This window comes from Vulpes vulpes, chromosome 14 (assembly GCF_048418805.1).
Source record: "Vulpes vulpes isolate BD-2025 chromosome 14, VulVul3, whole genome shotgun sequence".
Classification (NCBI taxonomy): domain Eukaryota; kingdom Metazoa; phylum Chordata; class Mammalia; order Carnivora; family Canidae; genus Vulpes; species Vulpes vulpes.
This window is the reverse complement of record NC_132793.1, coordinates 131857724-131880732: the sequence shown is the minus strand read 5'-3', so window position 1 is coordinate 131880732 and position 23009 is coordinate 131857724. Positions and strand designations below refer to the sequence as shown.

The window sequence follows — 23009 nt, the reverse complement described above, 5'->3', positions numbered from 1 at the left end:
CATGAACAATGAAGGGGAACAGAAATTGATGGGGGTGTGTGGCTATCTTAGGTAAGGTGATCAGGAAAAGTACTTCTGAGGATGTAGAATATATGAACAGAGACCAGAATATGCAGAGAGAGCTGTGCAAAGAGGTAGGAAAAGAGCATTCCAGAGGGAATATAGAGCATGTTTAAGGGCCTCAGACAGGAACGTACTTGATGGTTTGAAGAACAAGATGGCCAACATGACTGGTGACAGCGGGCAAAACATCATCTGGTACAAGGTGAGGTTGGAGACATAGGGACCAGGTCAGATAGGGAGACAGTTGATCTAAAGTTTTGTCTAGTAAGTCCAGCCTCTGGGCTTCCTCGGGGACAGCTTCTATTAATTTCTTGTTTTCCTGTGAATGAGATATCCTTTTTTTAAAATTTTAATTCCAGTTAGTTAACATGCAGTGTTATATTAATTCAAGTGTACAACATAGCGATTGGGGGGGGTGTACTTCCATAAGTATGTTACTCAGTGCTCATCATGAGAAGTGTACTCTTGATCCTCCCCCACCTTGGGCCATACTTTCTTATTTCTTTGCATGCTTGGTACATTTTTGGTTGGCAACTAGGTATCTTGAATATTATAGTGTGGTAACTAGGAATTGGATTGTCTCCCCTCCCCAGAATTTGTCATCGTTGCTTGTTGTGCACTAGTTGTTTGTTTAGTGACCTTTCAAAACTGCTCTTGTCAAGATGGTATTTTTTGTGTTGAGTGCCCACTGCAGTCTCAGTTGCATTAGCTTAGTGGTCAGCTGGTAATTTGACCGAGATTTCCTTGAACATCTGAAACCAAAAATAAATAAATAAATAAATTATCCAGGCTTTGCAGGCTGGCTCTATGTTGAGGTACTCCTTCAAGGCTTAGCCAGGCCATTTATAGTTCATCAGCCATCGCTTCCTGCATGCGCAGAGCCCAGGAATCTGGCAGAGGTGAAAGCTGAAGTGCCTCTCAGGTCTCTTCTAGATTCCCCTGAATAGAGGAGCTTTTCTAAGCCTTTATCCTTCCATATATCTCCTTCCCCGGCCTCTTCCTGCCCCAGGGAGCTGCAGCGAGTAAATTCGTACTTAAGGCCTTTTGATTAGTGGGGAGGCCCCTTTGGCCCAGTCCGGCAGGGAGCTACTAGACAGGTCAAAACGTACAATCACAATTTTTTGATTCGAGATCTGTGTTGCCCACTCTGGGACCAGCAAGCTGCCCCAGGAACATGGACGGCTATCTTCATAGCTGCCGCCAAACTGGACAATGTGTGAAGGTAGGCAGGTGAATTAGAATACCACAATGCTCTTTCCAAAATTCAGCAGCTGCTTTTTTCATTAAGCGTTTCCTTGGTTCTAAGTGTTTTTCTTATTATTATTAGATTCCAGAATTCAAAAAAGTTGATCTAATAGTTCTAGCCAGCTTAACCATTGCTTTAGCAGAGGGATAGAGTTTTGGAGTTCCCTACTCTATTCTTCTTAGTGACATCTCTTCAATTCCTGACTAACATTTTTTGAAGTTCATCCTTAACTATTGTGTGAAATGAAAGTGTCACTCTAATGTAAGCTTCAAGGCAACAAGGACCTTTTGATGATCAGCATATCTAGCACCTAGAATCATGCATAGCATAAAGTCACTACTCAGTAAACAATGCTGAATGAGAGAGCAAATGAATGAGGGAGTGAATATAGAAGAATACAGAAGAACAGGAATAGAAGCAAGGAGCTGAGACTTACAGAATACACAAAGATCTGACTGAGACTTAAATAAACACCACTAATACCATTTATTTCCTACAAGAAAAGTGAAAATAATTATTTGCAAGTGAACGTTAGGTACAGGAGTTCTGGGACTCTAGATCAGTGGTTATCAACCAAGGGCAATTCCATGCCCCACCTCCTGTCCCTCAGGAAACATTTGCCAATGTCTGTGGACACTTGGTTGTCAGAGCCAGGGAGAAAGGGGGTTTTACCAGTATCTCATGAGTAGAGGCCAGGGATGCTATTAAACCAACATTCTATAGTACACAGGACAGCCCCTCACAACAAAGATTAGGAAACGCTCTTAGAAGAAATAGTGAAAAAAATATGTCAATTTTAAATCTGCTTACAAGTGTCAAGTTGATAAATAACACCATACTCCGTCATCTAAATTAAATAATAATAATCCAAAATTTATTTGATGTGTAACTTTAGACATAAATTGAAAACCTAATGAAAATTGTAATTAAAGTATGATTTTTAGCTTGATATTTAACTACGATTATGTCCTGATATTCGGGAAATTCTACTTACGGAAATAAGTAACAAAGTCATATTCTGAAGTTCTAATTTGGAAAGATAACAGAAATAGCTAGAAAACAATTTAACCATTGCCCCTGCCTACTCTTACTGATCTGTAAGCTACTTGTAGAATGAGAATAACCAAAGAAAATGATTGTCTCAACAAATGAATTAAATACTGTACTAAGTAATCCCAAATGAAGGATGGTAAAAATTTGGAATGATGTTAATGTGAATCAGATGTGTGAGAGCTGTGGTACAACTACAAATGCTAAAGTATTAACAGAGACAGTGAGGAAATGAAGGGGAAATATTTAGTAAGTGCAAAGCATGTTAATATTTGCTGTATTTTCTGAGTCATATTTACTATTTATATCTTATCTAGTTCAAGATTTATTTTTGTTGACCATGTTTACCATTCTGAGCTATGTCAAAGGCCCATTAAACTATTACTTTTATAAAGTTATTTCTATTGAATGGGACAAGCAGTTCATGTTTTAGACTTTCTTTAGATAGACAAAGGAAGCCTAGTATCTTAAAATAATCAGTTATGGCAGACTTGTAGGTCTCCAAGGCCAGAGAAGAGATGGTGTCCCAAGCATTCCGACGCCTGTTAGAAGTACACTCTTGGATGATGGCCACGTGCATGAAACTTGACCCTTGCAAGGCTGAAGTGATGAGAGGCAAAGGAAAGGATTTTGGAAAACTGGCCAAGAACATGACAACCTCTGAGATCAAAGAAATGTTCTAGGCAATACGTGCCCGAGAGTGTTAATGGATTCTTCATTGCTTCTTCTGCCTTCTACTTTTGTTTGCCAGAAATTGACTTTGTCCTTCTTCCACAGAGTAGACCATGCACCCATTTTTGGAATCGTAAACCCTGGCTAATCTTGATTAAGCTGAAGTGAACCCTTATCTAATAGTGACAAAAAAAGATTTTCTTAGATTTAAGCTGATACTTAAAAGTGGTACTCTCCCTTCTGAGAGCATAAAATAGCTACAGTTGTTGAGCATCTGCTGTGTCCTAAACTCTGTACTGCTACACTTTAAGTATATTAACTCACTGGTGCTTCAGTACAGCTCAGCGAACTTGCTCTTGTTTATCTCCATTTTCTCTCTTTCTTTTTTTTTTAATCTCCATTTTCAAAAATGAAAATAGAGACTCAGAGAGTGTTGATAACTTGCCAGGAGTCACACAGAATTCATGTTCGTGACTGTATGACTTCATTGGCCATTTCTAATTTCAACACTGAGTTATTGAAAGTTTCCTATCCTACATGTTAATTCCCTATTCATAAATGAATCTTACACTTTAATGTTTTTTACTTTTTAAATTTTTTTAATTGAGTATCATTGATACACAATGTTACATTAGTTTTAGATGACCAGCATGGTGATTGGATAAGTCTACACATTATGCTGTGCTCACAAGTATAGCTACCATCTGTCACCATACGGCACTACTGCAATACCAATGACTGTGTTCCCTAAGCTGTGCCTTTTATCTCCATAACTTATTCATTACATAACTGGAAGCCTGGGGATCCCTGGGTGGCACAGCGGTTTGGCGCCTGCCTTTGGCCCAGGGCGCGATCCTGGAGACCCGGGATCGAGTCCCACGTCGGGTTCCCGGCATGGAGCCTGCTTCTCCCTCCTCCTGTTCTCTGACTCTCTCTCTCTCTGTGTGACTATCATAGATAAAAAATAAATAAATAAAAAATAAAATAAAAAATAACTGGAAGCCTGTATCTCCCGCTCCTCTTCACCCATTTTGCCCATCCCCTTAGTCCCCCACCCGCAACCATTAGTTTGTTCTCTGTTGTACTTTTTTATTTATAAACCTTGATTATATCTGTAAATGCTTAAGTTTCCATCAATTTATATCTCATTTGTAGAAGATACTACACAGTATGAATTGTGGCCCTTGCCTCAAAGCTTATAATCTAGCTGCTTACAGAGCAGCTATAGATTTCAGAATTTGGGGGAAAGGTGGGGAAAGTGTGATTAGCCATGAGTCGTCTTTATGTATGCATCCCTTTCTGCTGCTTGGCAGTTCATGACTTCACTCACTCGCTCTAAGCTTCTAATTAAAAATGGCTTGTCTGGACTAAGGTATTCCTATCCTTAGCAGATCCTTAATAAATATTTTTTCTTTTTTTTCTTAATAAATATTTGTAGAAGATGAAAATAATAATAGCAACATCTTCATTTCTGACTACTTTAACCTGCTTATTCAAATGTTGCTGCAGTAACTTAACAGAGGAAAGAAAAAGGAGTTTTGCAGTAAGAATGTAGGGGTTTGGTATAATAGCCACCTGCTTTGAGGGGTAGTATTTAGAAAGATATGTACTTATATTTCTGTAAAGCATCAAACTGTGCCCACTATTTATTAACTCATTTTTTTCTCAGGTTTTTTTTTCACATGTCAACAATTTTATTGTAGGAAAGTTAGAAAAGAGAGACTTTTTTTATTATTAAAAGTCTAGAATTAGTAAAGGAAATAAAATTAAGTAGCAGAGCGGGAAGGTAGAAAAAGATGGTCATTCATAAGAGACTCAACCAAAGATGCAAGCAGAGGGAAAAACTTGAAGAAAGATGGTGTTTGGGCCCTCATTTTCAGTACTCCATGGAACTCGAGCTGGTGACTCTCATGTCATTAGGAATGTTGATTTTTAATGTGAGTCTAATCTGGTTCTGAATTTTTTTCAGTTCCTAGAGAGCAAAAGACCTTTAAGTTGGTAAAGAATCTTATTGCTGGAAGACCTTCCTCAGTTTTCTTTAGATCTCACCAATTTCTCTGCATTTGCTCTAGACATACTTATTAAACATAGAATTTTAGAGCTTGATGATGTTTCAGAGACGGTCTTAGTTCCTGTGTGTGACAAGCAGTTACTGAAGCTCAGGAAGTTTGGTGACCGGTTTGTGTGAGTCAGCCACTTATCTTTTTAACAGATTGGATTCTAATATACAGGATGAAGTTGTTTCAGGAAGGACATAATCTATTGACTTTCTGAGACCATTATAATTTGTTCAACTGTGATCTGCCTTGTTCTGTTGTTTTGTTTTTGTAACACATCCAAAGTTTTAGTTTTTCAACATTATCAATAGAAAATTAACTGGATATCTATTGAAAACCTCTAGTCTGTTTTCCTACAGAAATTAAAAAGCATTTTTTGGTGCTTTTGTTGTCACTAAGTCTTCTGACATTTTTCCAGTTATGGAATGAATAAGGTATGGAGATAAGAGGCACAAACTTGAAGCAAAAATAGGAAACCTTTCTATTTTCAGTTTTAATCCTCTAAAGTTTACCTAATACCTCAGTGGGTATACTAATTGAAAAGAAACTTTTTTTTTTTTTTAGGAGTAATCCCTTTCCATGGATTTTCAATGTATGGTAAGTTGGGCTTTAAAATATTCAGTGTTTTTATCATAGTTTAGAAAATTAAACATGAAGATCACACTTTATAACATATCACCTACCCACTTAACAAGTTATCGTGAACATTTTTAAACATCGAGTTTAGTATTTGTTTATATCTCCAATTAAATTTTTAAAAAATAAAGGTCATCATAATTTCTCAGATGATTGCTTGACAAATTAAGATTAGAACATACTGTGAAAGTGCTCCTGTGTTGACCATGTTCTAATCCGATGGAAACCAGAGATACACGTTAGTATTTAGTTCTGATAGGTGTAAAATGAGGTTGCTTAAATTCCTGAACTAATTCTCCTAAGTCTTTTAAACAAATAATAGGTCAGAAAGAATGTGAAAGGAGGGCCAACACTGAGTTCAAGTCTATGCTTTCTCTAGACGACTGGCATACACAGCAACAATTTCACTAAAGCATTCGTATGTCCTGCGGTACAGTACGAAAAGCGCATGTGCAGGCTCGAAAGCCCTGAATGCCTTTCTGGCCTCACATGTCATTGAATAAGGAATGCAAGAAGCTTAATGAAGATTAGCAAGAGGAAGAATGCTCTACACCTAATGCTATTTAATTTTTAAATTTTCACATGTTACATATAAACATGTTGAAGAATATTGTCACCCACAACTGCTATCTCCCCACCTTTACACTAAACAGAAATACTTTAATGCTTTACTTTTATAAAAAGAATCAGCAGTACATTAACACTTTTCATTGTAAAAGCCCCTCCATGTTCAACATTAGACAATAATGGTGAATGACACAATGTAAGACTTTTAAAACTAGCAGACAATGAAACGAGTTCAGAGGACCTAGGAATTTTGCATTATGCCTCTCTTGATGGTGTTGATCACAGGCTTGAATTACAGAGCATTCTACTTTATTCTCTTGAGCAACCAAAATTTCATAACAGGATACATAACATTATGATTACCTTTCAGCACATTTCTCTTTTATAAATACGTGAGGATTTTAAAATAGAGTACCCCCAAAAAGTTAAGAATATAAATTTTTACATCTAATAATAAAAAATATTAGCCTCTTATCTATTTTAATTTCAACTGCAAGAATTTTTCAAGTAAACCGTTTTTAGAAAATGAGCTTGAATGATTTGGGGGACATTAATGATGTCATGAAAGTTTAAATCTAGTGATTCTTAGGCAACATTGACTCTGACTCTGCTTATTCACATTTCTGGTCACTTAAGTAGGCTAAGGTTTAATGTTCACTAAGGAAGTAGATGATGCAAAATGTTCAGTACAGAGTCTCTTTATACTATTTTAGAAATGTATGTTGAACATCCACAAACCAAATAAGGGAATTGTATTTTAAATAGATAATAAACTCATGTAGATTTCTTACATATCACATATAAAAGACTAAAGCTTTTTCATTTCATAGCTATATAAGGAATTCAACACAAACAGTAGTGGTATCTTGAGTAATAATAACTGATTGTGAAGGTTTTTGTATTATACATGTTTGTAAAAAGTGCTAATTTTAAAATTCTCTTTTATTCCTTCACTGGAAATGATAATAAATAATTACTAAACCCATAAAGTCTTTAGATTTGGATCATAGATTTTTACATATCAATAACTTTAAAAGTTAAAGGAAAAAATATGCATAAAAAGGTTATTAAATAAATTTCAAAGTTTCACTTTGAATTTATAATAATATCAGTATTTGTGCCATATTATTTTTTTCTTAGACTGTTGCAATTAGAATATGAGTTATTCTTTTTAAATATATAGAATACCCTAATTTGGGCTATTTTAAGAAATAGCAATTTATTTTGGTGGTAAAATAAGTTTTTAAAGTTAGTTTTAAAATAGAAAGATATGCCTGTCAGTTTTTAAATGTGTATGTATGTAATGTAAATTTTTCTTTCTATATATACAAGTAGGTTTTTTTGTAGGTATTTATTTACTCCTCTAAAATTGATTTGTCTCTCTTGCCCTTCAGAAAAAGTGAAATCTCACCCTTGCATTGCTAGCTTTTGATGATTTACTCATCTGTAATACTGTACGCTGCCATTTAGCCCAGATAATTGATTTTTTTTATTTGTAAGAATTTAACATTTTTTATCATTTTTCCTTTCACTTTGTCAAAAAAAAAGTGAGTTGAGTTGGCTCACTGCTTTCCCAGATAACTTAATGCCTACTGCCCTCAGGGCATTACTGATGGAATATGGAGCCTTAGAATTTCTAATTTGTCTGTTCTATATCATAGCTGAAATTACTCGGTAAGTCATTTTGTATTAAAATTAATATTTAGGTAATGCAGTTTTATGTATCTGCCTTATAAATGTGTTCATGCTGCCTAAAATTCTCGATGTTTGAGAAGATAAAAAGCATGACCATGTCAGTCCAGAATAATCATGTTGTTACACCAGCATCTGAGATTAGGACTTTCTGACATTCAGTTGTGGGATGTCTGATTGAGTTGACCCCCCTGTGCTTAACTGCCAAGAATTGGATGCAAAGGAAAACTTAATTCAGCATTCATTAGAGAAGTGAATCCATTGTCTGAGAGTTATTTTATTGTAAGTCTATAGAAACTGTCTTTGTACAGGTTGAGATTCACCAGTCTCAATGACCAATAATTTAAACTGTTAATCAAAATTTTTATTTTCAAAAACAAAAACAAAATTTTTATTTTCAAATTGAATTAGTTGAAGACCATGATTCTAAACGCTAATTATAAATCATCTTATATTTTCTTATTTGACTTCCAAAATATAAAACTTTGAAAAACTTTCTGGATCCTTTGTGGAACAAAGTAAAAGTGAATTGCCTGCATCTCACTTTCTTACTATTTCAATTTTTTTAAAAAAGAGATACTTGACTTTACATAGTCTTTTAAAGTTATTTTGTGTTTTTAATATCCCTCTAGGGATCCCTGGGTGGCGCAGTGGTTTGGCGCTTGCCTTTGGCCCAGGGCGCGATCCTGGAGACCCGGGATTGAATCCCACATCAGGCTCCCGGCGCATGGAGCCTGCTTTTCCCTCTGCCTATGTCTCTGCCTCTCTCTCTCTCTCTCTCTGTGACTATCATAAATAAATAAAAATTTAAAAAAAAAATTTAATATCCCTCTATATGTAATTCCATTGCATTATTCTGTTAATTTAGGATTATGGTAGCTTTTAATTAATCCTTTCCTTATAATTTTTAAGGCCTCACTTTTTACATGTGTATATATTTCCATTTCAACATGAAGAAACGATATATATGATTTTTAAACTTGTCTTTGAATGAATATTACTATAAAATTGATTTATTCTTTCATGTTTCATTAACTTATTTTCTTGAATTTTAATAGTTCTGCAATGTTATCAATTAATTTCTTTATTCTTTCAGTTGCACCACTTTGTTTTCTATACCATGAACCTTCCAAATTGTATCAGATATTCCGTGAGATGTATGTGCGTTTTTTCTTCAGACTCCATTCCATCTCTTCTCATCCTTCTGTAAGTTCATAAAAATTGAATCAAATTAGACTATAATCTGTTTTCTTTCCTTAAGAAAGCCTCCCTCAGTTAAATTATAAAGCAACAAATTTTAATTTGTGATGTCAAGCGACATATTTCCATAGAATAAATGAAAGAGAAGAAGAAATTGATATTTAAGTATTTTGGGTGACAATTAGGGAGGAAAAGGGCCTTTATCAATTGCAGTTACATTATCTTTTATATGTTAACAGAAAAAAACATAAAAATGTCTGTATTGTTCACTTTGACAAGGATCCCTTCCCTCTTTGAACACTGATGTCCTCATCGAGATGAAGTTAATATGTTAATATGTTTCTGTAGTGCTATAGAGCTGCTATTTTTATTATTGTTTTTGTCATGATTATCATCATAATTTCTTCTTTGTTAATGAAAATCAAATATTTATTTGTCGCTTATTTTTCAGTGTCACATTTGGCTAGTTATCAGTTACCATACTAGATATTTTCTTTGTGTTTATTCAGTAGATAGCTCTGTTGATCTCAATATGAAAATCAAAGAGGAGCATATTGGGAGTTGAACATTTTTATCTGTTTTATGTTGGCCAGTCCTTTATCACATGTTTTTTTCCACCGATGAGCCTGAGTTAAAACAGTATTTATTTTACTTTAGTTATACTTTTTTCACCTTTGGGCCTGCTGTGGTCCATTTGTGGGTAACTTGACTAACTCTTACTAAATTGGGATGTATCAGGGCTAACCAGATTTCCCTGAAGGGAAGACTTTGTGGCTGCTATTAAACTAAATCACTATTGCTTATCCCTCCCACTTTAACCCTGTGTATTCCTAGTCCACCTCCCTCTGTTTCTGCCTTGCTCTCCTCCATTGCTAGTGAATGCTGACAAGTAACAGAGATCCAGGATGTCTCCGATGAACAAATAGAAGCACCACCAATTATCTTGGGTTCCTGCTCTCTGAGACAACTTGAGTTAGTGCTTATCTTACACTAATTTTTAGTCATATAAGAAATATATGAATAATTCTGTTTTCTTTACCATTTTATGCTTCAGAGTTTAAAAAAATTTTTTTTAATTTTAAATTGGCTGCCCAGTATACACCCACAGTTTTCTCCCTGTGCAGAGCACTGAAGCTTGACATCAGGCAACCCTGGATATTCCTTCTCTATCTCCATCCTGACCCTGAAGTGTCCTTTTTCAGTGAATTGGTTGGGCCAGCCCTGCCTCTGCCCTTTCTTTATTCCGTGGAATAAAGACTTACAGTTGGTCAGCTCCTTTTCTGGCTTGCAGCCAGATTGAACTATTTGGAACCATGCCAGCCTTTTTTCTTTAGAAACTCACAAAGAGGATTAAAACTTCCTCACAAAGATCAACCCTGAGGAATGCTGAGCTACAAGAAAGACTTTATTCAGAGTTGTCAAGTAATAAAAGCACTTAAAAAACCATCTGCTTAAATTGGTTACCTCTTGTCCTCTACAAATAATGCCCTGATAAAAAGTAGATTTCAATTAAAAAAATATCAAACATTCTTGTTTGATAACTTCCTGATGCAAATTTCAAGCAGTCAGTAGTCAGTCTTCCCCTGGGAATCGATTTCAAAGAAAGAGTGAGAAAAGCAGGAAATATTTTCCTGCATGGGTGAGGCAGCTGAAAGGGAAGGGACATATGGAAGGAGAGTGTAAGGGTGTGGCTATAGTAGCAGAGAAATACCTGGAAACTGGAATGCATCCAGAAAAAACTAGTTTGCTGGACATAAGTGATAATAGAGGGCTTACAAAGTAGCAGGTTTTCTATAAAATGATGTTTTCCTTAGACTCTCTGTATATTGTATACCAGATTATATGAGGATCCTATTGTATTAAAAGGAGGCTCCTTAGCATATCTATAATAGTTTAAGTATCCATAAATAGGGGGAAAATGTATTTTTAACCACAGCATTAGATGACATTAGAGCATTTCCAGTTTTTTACTCTTAGACAATATGAGAATATTTATATTGATAATTTTTCCTCAGTTCCATTTGAATACTTTATTGGCAGAGTTAATTTTTAAATACTAAAATGTATATTTCTTTTGTGTTTTGTTATTATATCCAGGGTATTGTGTCCCTCTGTTTGCTGTTTGAAACTCTTCTTCAAACCTATCTCCCCCAGCTCTTTTATCATCTACGAGAAATTGGGGCTCAACCGTGAGTACCTTTCTCTCCTAATTGAAGAATAGATAATTTGACCTCAGAAGGTTCTATTACATCATTGTAAAGCACTTTTTTTTTGGTATATTTTTTTTTATTGGAGTTCGATTTGCCAACATATAGTATAACACCCAGTGCTCATCCCATCAAGTGCCCCCCTCAGTGCCCATCACCCAGTCACCCATAAAGCACTTTTAAAGATAGAGTAATTCTTTAGAGAAATTAAACTAAAAATATCTCCAATAAAACAATAATTATCAAGTAGTAGATGGAGCTCTACATTGTACCAAAAATTCTTGGGAGCAAAATCCTAATAAATTCTTATTTGCTAGAATTTCTGTGTTTGGTATAAGAATTACCAAAATAAACTAATTTCTCTTCATAATTACAGGTATTGGCCAAAACTGAGGCAGAAATTTGTGAACACAAATACCACCTAAGAAATGTGATAATACCAAACCAATACTAAATCACAACCCTACATATTGTAGGGTTACCTCTTCACTTCAATATTATTGATTCTCTTCTCTTTTTTTAAAAATAACAATGCCTAAGGCAACAGAAGTTTCTAAATGATTTATTAATGTTTTGTCACTGTCTTCCCCTCTGTGAAACTAGCTTCCCCTCTTAGGGCATATTTGAAAGAAACATTAACTCTTTGAGACCACAAAAGTAGTTAATGGGAAATACAATAGTAGTTTAGTATTTGTCTTTTCTACACTTGAATCCACATCAGATAGGTGGGTCGGTGGGTGGGTGGATGGATGGATGGATGAGTGGGTGGGTTTAAGAGACAGACCAGGATTTAAATTCTATCTACTAAACTGAATAATCCTAATGAAGTAATTTAATTTGACTAAGTCTCAAATTCTTTAGTCAAGATAATTCAACTTCCTCATATTTAAAATCAAAGAGAATCACAGTGATAACACCTCTCTCATTCTTAATATTGATAATTGTATCTTCTCTCTTTTCTTGATTGTTTGGCTAGCAGTTTATTAATTTTATCCTTCTTTGAAAGAACTCTGTTTTGATTTTCTCTATTCTTCTGTCTTTAATTTCATTAATTTAGCTCTTATATTTATTATTTCTTTCCTTATGCTTGCCTTAGGTATATTTTGCTCTTGTCTTCTTAAGGTGAAAGATCATGAGTTTGATACCTTTCTTCTTTTCTAATGGAAACAGTATAATTATAAATTGCTTCAAAGCACCACATTACCTCCCCACAACAAATTTTGATATGTTATGTTTTAATTTTCATTCAATTCACAATGTTTTTGTCAATTCTTTCTTTCTTTCTAGAGAAAGAGAGACTGAGAGATATAGATCACACACAAGAGCAGGGGAGGGGGCGGGCAGGCAGAGGGAGAGAAGAGAGAGAATATTCCCCTCTGAGCATGGAGCCTGGTGCAGGGCTCCATCTCACAACCCTGAGATCATGACCGGAGTCAAAATCAAGACTCAGACGCTTAACCGACTGAGCCACCAGACGCCCCGCAGTCTACTCTAACAAAATACCATAAACTGTGTGGCTTTTAAACAACAGAAACTTATCTCCCACAGTTCTGAAAACTGGAAGTCTAAGATCAAGGTGATAGCATGGTTGAGTTCCAACGAGGACCCTCTTTTAGGCTGCAGACTGCCAACTTTTTATTGTATTTTCTTATGGTGGAGAGCAGAGAAGAGAAACAAATTCTCCCTTGACTCTTATGAAGGCACTAATCCCAACCTTGAGGGCTTCACCCATATAACTCTTCACATTCCAATCACTACACTAAGACCCTCCCTCTCTCCTAATACCTTCACCTTGGGATAGAGTTTCAACATAGAATGGGGTGGGGGCAATGGGAGGACACAAACATTCAGTCCATAACAATGCCCTGGGGTTTATAATATACATTTTTAATTAACCACATTCTACCTTCAAATAAACTCCAGGCCTGGGTGGCTTCACTGGTAAATTCTGCCAAACATTTCAGGAAAAAATATTTTTTCTCTTTGTATTTAGTTCTCAGAAGTTTGATTATGATGTATTTGGGCATGGATTTCTGTTGTGTTTATCCTTTTTTGGAGTTTGCTGAGGTTCTTGAATCTTATGTAAGCTTATGTCTTTTGCCAAAGTTAGGAAATCTTCAACCATTATTTTTTAAATATTTTTTTCTGCACTATACTTATTCTCCATTTCCTCTAGGATTCCAGTGACACAAATGTTGAAACTTTTGATCTCATCCCCAAGGTCCCTGAAAATCTATTCATTTTGTTTTCAATCCTTTTTGATTGTTCTGATTAGATACTTTCTATTGATGTATATTCAAATTCACTGACTCTTTCTCTGTCATTACCATTTTGCTTTTGGATCTATCTAGTGAGGGTTGTTTTTTGTTTTGTTTTGTTCTGTTTTGTTGTTATTGTATTTTTACTTTTAAAGTTCCCATTTGATATAAGGGAAGGGCGAAGAAAAGTGTGGGAAATATCAGAAAGGGAGACAGAACATAAAGACTCCTAACTCTGGGAAACGAACTAGGGGTGATGGAAGGGGAGGAGGGCAGGGGGTGGGGGTGAATGGGTGACGGGCACTGAGGGGGGCACTTGACGGGATGAGCACTGGGTGTTATTCTGTATGTTGGTAAATTGAACACCAATAAAAAATAAATTTATTATTTAAAAAATAATAAAGTTCCCATTTGGTTCTTAACAAAACTCATAGAATTGTGCATTAATAAGGGTAAATTTTACTATCCATAGATTATACCTCAATAAACTTTATTTCTAAGAAGCTTATTCTGCGCCATATTTGGAAGAGGGCACAATGTGTGGCGCTATTGTTCTAATAAGACACGATGAAAGACCTATTAAAATGAAATTGGATGATATTAATAATTTGGACTTAAAAGTCAAATGATTTTTTTTTTTTATTTAAAATGTCTGGCCAAAACTTTCTTCGGTATTTATGAACAGATGTTCTAAAACCAACCAAGAAGTTTAATTTGTCAGTACTACTCCCTACATGTACTTTGTTATATTAGAGTAATAGTTTTCTAGTCTTGAGGAATTTCCAAAAACTTGGGGGTCTTTTTTGGTCTTAAGAGAATGAATATCACATCAACAATGGCAGTCTCTAAGTCCCTTTCTCTTGCTTTGAAAAAATAGCACAGATACTTATCTACATAATATTGTAACGGCTCCAGCTAAGAGTTTGGCTAGCACCTCTCAGGGGCAGGCAAGTGATATTTAGAGGCTAATAGTACGGAAGTGTGAGAGACTGGTTTCTCTCTTACGGCACCAAAGCTACAGAGTTCATTTCCTGATTGCAGACATAAATTATTATTGTAACATAACCTATTTACAAATAGTGGGATCTCATATCAGGTTTTGGCTTTTTGTGGGTTTTTTTGGAAAAATCATTTGACTGTTCTGGTTGATCTTTCAGAGTTCTGATAATCTCCCCTTTAAAATGAAGGGTTTGAAATTAGAAATCTATTTCCAGGGTCCCTTATAGCTTTAAAACTATTTTTCTTTGCCTTTAAAGACTACTGCCTGTTGTTTTTATTCAGCCTATGTAACGATTTGACTGAAAAATATAGGAATATAATTTATTGAATTGGAAAAGTATACAGCTACCAAGCATTGAAGTATTTTGAATAAAAATTCAAATAATCATGAGTTTTGAGCTGTTAAGAACTGTTAACTCTTAAGATTACCTCATTGGTAGCTAATTAGTAGAGACCCTGAAAAAAACAGAACATAGAAGTGAGTGAATTTTCATAAGGCTGAACTAAATTTTTTTTTTTAAGATTTTATTTATTTATTCATGAGAGACACACACAAAGAGAGAGGCAGAGACATAAGCAGAGGGAGAAGCATGCTCCATGCAGGGAGCCCAATGTGGGACTTGATCCCAGAACTCCAGAATCACGCCCTGACCCGAAGGCAGGCGCTAAACCGCTGAGCCACCCAGGTGTCCCACAAAAGGCTGAACTATAACAAAGCAGATATAATTTTTCTTCTTAATACATCAAGACTGCTAATTTGAAGACTCATGGTTTCTCACCATTGCACTTCTGCAGCTTTTAAGAGAGCCTGTGAGATTTAAATGCATAGGTGATTTCTAAGACTCACAAAGAAGTTAACGATAGAATTGGTTGGCTCTCCTGATACTGCCTTTTTGTGAGAAAAGAAAAGCCACTGGTAAAATCTGTTTTCTTTTTCCTTTGCTTACAGACTTCGCATATCCTTTAAATGGATGGTTCGAGCTTTTTCTGGATATTTAGCTACAGATCAACTCCTGCTTTTGTGGGATAGAATCCTAGGATACAACTCTCTGGAAATTCTTGCTGGTAATAAGTGTTTGTTTGTAAGATACATGTTTCTATAATAAAGTCCCTTTCCTTTCTAACATTCACCATCTGTAATTGCAATTTGAGTCTAGAGTTATCTGTCATTTCTAATTCCTAATATTTAATTGATTTATCTGCCTTAGAAAACAAGTACTAAAGTTCTGAGATCTAGATACCCCTAAGTAACTTCCCAATACTAGTGTATTCCCAGTCTTTCTTCTTTGCTCCCAGGAAAGTCCATTTTTAGTTTAGCCAGGGCTTGCTTACTCTCTTCTCAGCACCTGTGAGGTCTCTGCAGCGGAGTATAGGAATACTTCAGTTCTATTCCTGGCTCCTCTGCCTCTCTTAGCATCTGTTCTATGCCCCTTCTCAACCACTGCCTAAAATCCAAACTGACACTGAGCCTCTCTGCAAAGCTGAAATCTCAGCTTTTCTGGACTTCAGTTTCCACTGAATTCAAAACCTCTTCCTTTTTGCTAGGAGTCTCTGACTCCTGGTGGTTGAATTTCCTCTTGTTAGGTATTCTCTTAAACCAAAAAAAATTTCATCTTTTTTTTCAGGAGGCCACAGATTTTTCTCTTTTTTTATAATTAAGCAGTTCTCACAATAGGTATACACAAGATATACACAAGACAGCTATTTGATAACACATACGGTGCAGATTTCTTGTTAATTATATTATTTTGCTTCTCTTATACAAAACAGTCTCAGTTATTTTTATCATTGGGATTATCAGGAAATTCAAATAATTAGCACAAGGGTTTCACAACAGTAGTCGGAGGGCAGAGAGGTTGGCAAAGTGCTAGGTACAACCTTCTCCAGTTGTGTAATATTGAATAAATTATTTAACCTGCGTGAGTCTTCGTTTCCTTACCTTATATTGATAGCATTGTAAGGACACGTCTCTGGGTTTGTGGAAATAATGTTTAATTGAAAAAGACCCTTTACTTGCGGAAGATTCTTTAGGTACCATATTAACATATTCTTGAATGCTGAGGTGTCTAGAGTAATTGTATGGCATTTCAAAAAGGAAAATTAGAGTAATAATAAAATGCCATGAAGATAAACATCACCCTTGGTGCAATTGGAGATACCAGTTACTGACATTAACAGTCCTAGTATCCTTCTACCTCAATTGGGTTTTAAGCCCACACAGATATGGCTTAGGAAAGGAGGGCCTGCCCTCATTTCTCTTAGCTGAATGGCAGTAGTACATGTAACCTAGATCCTAGAGGTCGTCAGGTCTGGCTGGCTCTTTCTTTCTTTCTTTCTTTCTTTCTTTCTTTCTTTCTTTCTTTCTTCTTTCTTTCTTTCTTTCTTTCTTTCTTTCTTTCTATTTAAGATTTTATTTATTTATTCATGAGAGACACAGAGAGAGAGAGAGAGAGAGGCAGAGGCACAGGCAGAGGGAGAAGCAGGCTTCATGCAGGGAGCCTGATGTGGGACTTGATCCTGGGTCTCCAGAATCAGGCCCTGGGCTGAAGGCAGTGCTAAACTGCTGAGCTACCCAGTCTGCCCAGGTCTGACTCTTTTAGACATGTCTGACAGGTAGTCCTAATCCTCTGTTTGAACACTTCAGTTGGATGGTCTTTGTCTGACAACGTAGCCAAAATGTACTCCTATTAAACCAGGGTCATCATCATGTTTTTTCTACTTTCACCATTCCCCAAAGCTTCTACTTTCCAGGCTAAGACATCTTGTTTTTTGTTACCATTTCTCAGGCAACAGGATTTTAGACTTTAAAATAAATAGCAAATAAACCTCCTCTGGGTATGTCCTAAGTTTTGTTGAAGCGTGTTATATATAGTTTTTTGTATCATTTCAAAAAGATATTAGAGAATGTTAAAGAAAGAGGTTCAACATAAGAAAGTACTTTCTAATAATGAGGATTTTTCAAAACTAGAAGGGGCTCTTTAACTGTCACCCAAAGGTTAAGGTTTTCCACTGTGAAAGAAATGTTGAATTGGAAGATCTTCAAGACCTCTTCCAGTTTAAATTTTCTCATTCTATGACTTATCACCCGTCAGCACACTGAAGTCAGAGAGAAATAAATGAATGTTGAATGATGCAGTTGCTCTAAACTAGGCACTCTGCTGCAAGCTCAAAGCATTAATAGAAGTGTTACTGATGAATAGGAAGAAATACAATATGCACTGTTGTATCCATCCACTTTCCCCGTGAGTTTTCTTCAGTCAACAGGAAAAATTATAGAGCATCTAGAAATGGAACTAGACTGGTGGGAACTCCCATACCATGCATTCAGATAAAGAGCCACGGGTATACCTACACAGAAAACCATTTTGTGTACATATACCCAAATTAGTTTTTATTATTTCAGACATTTTTTGGAATGGATATTTTGGGACAACCTTTTTTGCCCAAGTTAGACATTATATAGTCTTTACAAGTTTTTAGTAGATATTACTGGCTTTAATTATGAATTAATTAGGACCTTTTGAAAAACAGTTCAGAGCATAAGTGTCTTAATGCTTGTGATAGAATTGCTTAGAATTAAAGCAATGAGAATAGCTTTTTTTTTTTTTTCAATGAGAATAGCTTAAAAGACCAAAAGTAAATATTAGAGTTTCTGAATTTCCCTTGAAGTGTGATTGCAGTTGAAAATATCCCAAAGTGGAGATCTTTTCTCCTTGGCAAACAAATGTGTTCTGCGGAAGGGCTGGGCAAATCAAACATGAAGCAGACGCAAAGGAACTTCTGTGATGTGACACCAAGATAAATAAAGGTTATGAGCACATAAGCATTTTGGATGCTGAGGTCAATTAGTGAGCTGATCTTTTTTTCCCCCTCTTATCTACCTTTGGAAAAACAATTTCCCGCCATGTAAAACTCTTTCCTGCTACAGCAGAAAATTTGGCCATCCTGTCAGGCTTTCACCAACTCTGTTAAATTATACACAAAAAAGGAAGTAGCAGTCACACTCCTTACCTTCTCAAATGTCACCATTGTCAAAATGATTCCAGATATTAGGAATCTATAAAGAAGTTTCTGGTCCACAAAAATTATTTTCTTTGATATTCTTATAAATTTAGGAGCTTAGTGGCTTTAAAGTAGTTTTCTCCTTTTCAGTTAAAAGGTAAATTCTTTGTCCCTGACCTCTTGTATCCTTTGTTACATATTAAATAATCCCCAAATTTTTAAATTTTGTTTTACTGGTACCATCTTTTTTTCCCTTGGAGTTTTCCTCTCTAGCTAGTTGGATTGCCTTTTTTTGCCAGACTGTCCAAAATCTGTTGTACCCTAGAAAAATGCCTGCTTCCCAGGTTGGTCTAGTTGCATTCAGTGTCCTTCTGGGGAAATTAAGGTGTGTGGATGCTGACTTGTACTCCTCATGCACAGCCACCTACCTGTCAGAGCCCAGCATCATGATGCATGACATCGTGCTTCAGGCCATCTCTGGAAAACCATTATGAAGGACAACAGAGATTACAATTCAGAGGAAAGCACCCAGAGTTTCATGTCAGGGAAGAGTCATTACTATTTACCTTCAATCTCAATAAAAATCATCACATGGTGAATGGTTAGATGCTCTGGCTCCAGAGCCAAGGTTAAGTTTTCACTCTGCTATTTTCTTTCTTTAAAAAAAAATATATATATATATATATTATTTGCATTATTTATTCATGAGAGACACAGAGAGAGAGAGAGAGAGGCAGAGACCCAGGCAGAGGGAGAAGCAGGCTCCATGCGGGGAGCCTGACGCATGACTCGATCCCGGGTCTCCAGGATGACACCCTGGGCCAAAGATGGCACTAAACCACCGAGCAACCCGGGCTGCCCCTCACTCTGCTATTTTCTACCTGGGTGACTCTGAACATGGCTTCCAAACTCACTGGGCCTCAGTTTCCATCTTAATATAATGAGGCCACCAATGGTACTTGATTCATGGAGTTGGTATGAAAATATCATTAGCGGGATCCCTGGGTGGTGCAGCGGTTTGGCGCCTGCCTTTGGCCCAGGGTGCGATCCTGGAGACCCGGGATCGAATCCCACGTCAGGCTCCCTACATGGAGCCTGCTTCTCCCTCTGCCTGTGTCTCTGCCTCTCTCTCTCTCTCTCTCTGTGACTATCATAAATAAAAAAATTTTTAAAAAAGAAAAAAAATATCATTAGCATTATTATTAATATTCCCATAGTAAAAATGTATATATATAGTTGCATTAGCTATGCCATATATTTGGGAGCCAGTCTTTCAAATAATTTTGAAGATTCTGTACCATTTATTTTCTAAATTTCAAGGACTTTTTGGGTAGAAAGGAAACTACCACCACTGGTGATTAAAAAAAATAAACGAGGGAAGTCGAGTCATCTTTAAGCAGTACTGTGTCCTTGTCAGGATACCTACCTCCTACATGGGTCCTTCCACTTTTCAAGATGACACATTCCCTCACGTGGGGTTTTATGTCAGGTTACATAATAAGAAAGATTACATATTAGCATTATTTTCTTGTCATATGCATGATTGATAGAAACAAAAACTCAAATATTGCTTTCTATTCTATGTACATTATTCACCTTTAAGGTGTCCTATAATTATTTTTCAAAGTTTCAACTTCTTTTTCCTATAGCCAGTATTAACTTAAATTTCAGAATCAATTCACAGAGGCTGTCCCCACAGACCAATCCATTTATGAACACTCTAAGAAAGTCAGTGCGGAATACAAAAGTATAACAAAATGTTATAAAAGTATTTTTAAGAAAAATATTTATTAAAAAAAATATTGCACATTTCTATCAGGACACCTTGATACATATGAAACATGATCTGATATATTTAAAAATATAGTCTCAAAAAAATTTTTAAAAATAAAAAGACAGTCTCCATATAACTTTCCAGAATCCTATTGCATTAATAAGAAATACCTGCATCAAAATAAACCTTTATTTATTTATTTTTATTATGTTTGTTTTTTATTTACTTATATTTAAAAACGTATGATGTGGGCACCCCGAGTGTCTCAGCAGTTTAGCGCCACCTTCAGCACAGGGTGTGATCCTGGAGACCTGGGATCGAGTCCCACATCAGGCTCTCTGCATGGAGCCTGCTTTTCCCTCTGCCTGTGTCTCCGCCTCTCTCTCTCTCTCTCTCTCTCTGTCTCTCATGAATAAAAAAATAAAAAATCTTTTAAAAAAATAAGTTAAATAAAATAAAAACGTATGATGTAAGTTATAGATATGAAATAAAACAATTTATAAATGGTTCTTTTAAGAGCACTGGATTTTCCTTTTCCCAAAACGGTGGGATTCATTTTCCCTAGCCATCAGGCACTCTGTCCTCCAGAGGAGATGATTTCCATTCATCACAAGACCTTAACTCAGAATGCGTGCGTGCAGTCCTGTAAAGCACTAGTTCTGAGCTCTCCTAGTAGGTTGTGGGCAGAGCAGTAAATTTGTCAGGCTGATGAGTAGGCCAGCAGTTGAAATAGTGTGCATTCTTTTCCAGTGCTGGCAGCTGCTGTGTTTGCTTTCCGAGCAGTGAACCTGATGGAGGTGACATCACTGGCTGCAGCTGAAGTAAGGATAAGTTTCACTCAGATGGGATGGAAATAGTTCCTGAGAGATTGCCAGGCTCGGGCACTTCAGTCTCAGATGCATAGGATACACATTACTCATAGCCTAATTTTTTAACTCGGGTAAAACTATAAGTTTCAAGCTAAGTAACATCAGGTATTCAGAATTCCTGAATTAGGTGAAGACAATCTTCTTGTGAATGAATCACAAACAAGATTATTATAGGAAACCGTTATAACCATTATGGGAAACAAGATACCCAGTAATTTTAGTAGCAACTACCGGGGCTTTGGTTGGATTTTCTTATTATTGTTCACGTCCATGTATTCTGCTAGAACAAAGAAAAACTGGTTGAGAGAGTTAATGAGCATGCATTCAGATGACAGAGTAAAGATACATGGCTTTTTGGTTATTTTTAATAATGAGTTAATTCTTTAAAGCTGGTTTCTTTTCAATAGTATAATTTATACCTGAAACACAGTTCAATTAAATGGTGGCTTACCATATTACTCTATTTCCTCTCTCTCATAGAAATTTAAATTTTACCCTTAAAATAGCTGCCTACATTCTTTGTTTAAAGGGAAGAGGATGTTTATGCATCTTGCGATTGAATAAACATTAGTTCCATCTCAAAATGATTTCCTGAAGCCAGATACTCCGCACACTAGAATAACGGGACCAAGATTCATAATGTACGTTTATTTATAGAAGCAAGTTGAAATGTTAGACCTCTTATAAACTCCTGCTACCTTGTATATTTGAAGAAGGCTCAAGGTTATTTTCTACTGCACGTTTGAGCATCTTGCACATGTTGTAACATTAAGATGTTCAGAAAAGAGGAGGGAGGGTGGAGCTTCAGTACAGATTTAGGACACATGTGAAAAACTTAGGGTGTCAATGCCAGAATTACATTGCAGTGTGTTTCTGTTGTGACTTCCCTTTGCCAGTTAGAATACTGATATTAATTCTTTTTGTTTTTTTTGTTTCAGGCCGTTCTTGCTGACCTTTCTACTTTAAAAGTTATGCCTCTTCTTCAAATTTTTCTGTTCGCTACTGTCACCTGATCTCCTTCAAGGTCACTGACAACACATCTAGTTTTTCATTAAAAAATAATCATGAACTATGCAAACTCTGCATAAAACCAAAATTAAACTTTGCATATAAGCCAATAAAGATCATGTTCCCTTTTCAGTTAAACCTAAGTAGTTTTTCACTTTTTGAAACAATAACTCTGCACACCAAATATTGCACTGCATGCTGCTGATTTTCAAGAGAGAAGCAATAGACGTAATTCCTGCTAAACTGAGCATAGTATCTCTATACTCCTGACTTGTAAAAGGCATGTAACCATATATGCAATAAGAACGAAAGATACTGTAATAAACTTGAAGAGGTAATGTAGCCTCTGGGACAATTTTCTTATGTCAGTTTGTAAATTTATCTCTAGATAATGTATCATTTTGTCTTGTAAATTGCTCTTCACTCAGAGCCAGGGGTGGAGTAGAATGTGGGAAGATTTGAAAAAGGTAATGGAAGTCAAGTACTTTGGTCTTCTTGATGACTTTTCTCTCATCCAAGATCTTCTAGATCCCTTTCCATTTTACTTTCCCCTGAAAGGTCTCAGTGGGGCAGACCAAATACAGTTGTCTCCACCTGACAGTATCTTCTTCATCACTTTCCGAAAAAAGAACATTACGGAGTGATGCCTTCAAACTCAACCTTCCGCCTCTTGCTTAAGAAGACTTGACACTGCCGAGGCCTGTTGCGA

The 23009-nt window shown here is 36.1% G+C and overlaps 1 protein-coding gene across 3 annotated transcripts in view; it reads left to right on the top strand.

Moving 5' to 3' along the window:
- Positions 1–22657, top strand: part of TBC1D19 (TBC1 domain family member 19) — a 144161-nt gene extending 121504 nt beyond the window's left edge. For all 3 annotated transcript variants that reach the window (XM_072737937.1, XM_072737940.1, XM_072737939.1), the window contains 6 exons: positions 5653–5685; positions 9080–9189; positions 11281–11372; positions 15597–15712; positions 21174–21244; positions 22231–22657. In XM_072737937.1, the coding sequence (XP_072594038.1) occupies positions 5653–5685; positions 9080–9189; positions 11281–11372; positions 15597–15712; positions 21174–21244; positions 22231–22305 (497 nt within the window). In that variant the 3' untranslated portion in view covers positions 22306–22657. The remainder of the gene's footprint in view (positions 1–5652; positions 5686–9079; positions 9190–11280; positions 11373–15596; positions 15713–21173; positions 21245–22230) is intronic.
- The last annotated feature ends 352 nt before the right edge of the window (positions 22658–23009 follow it).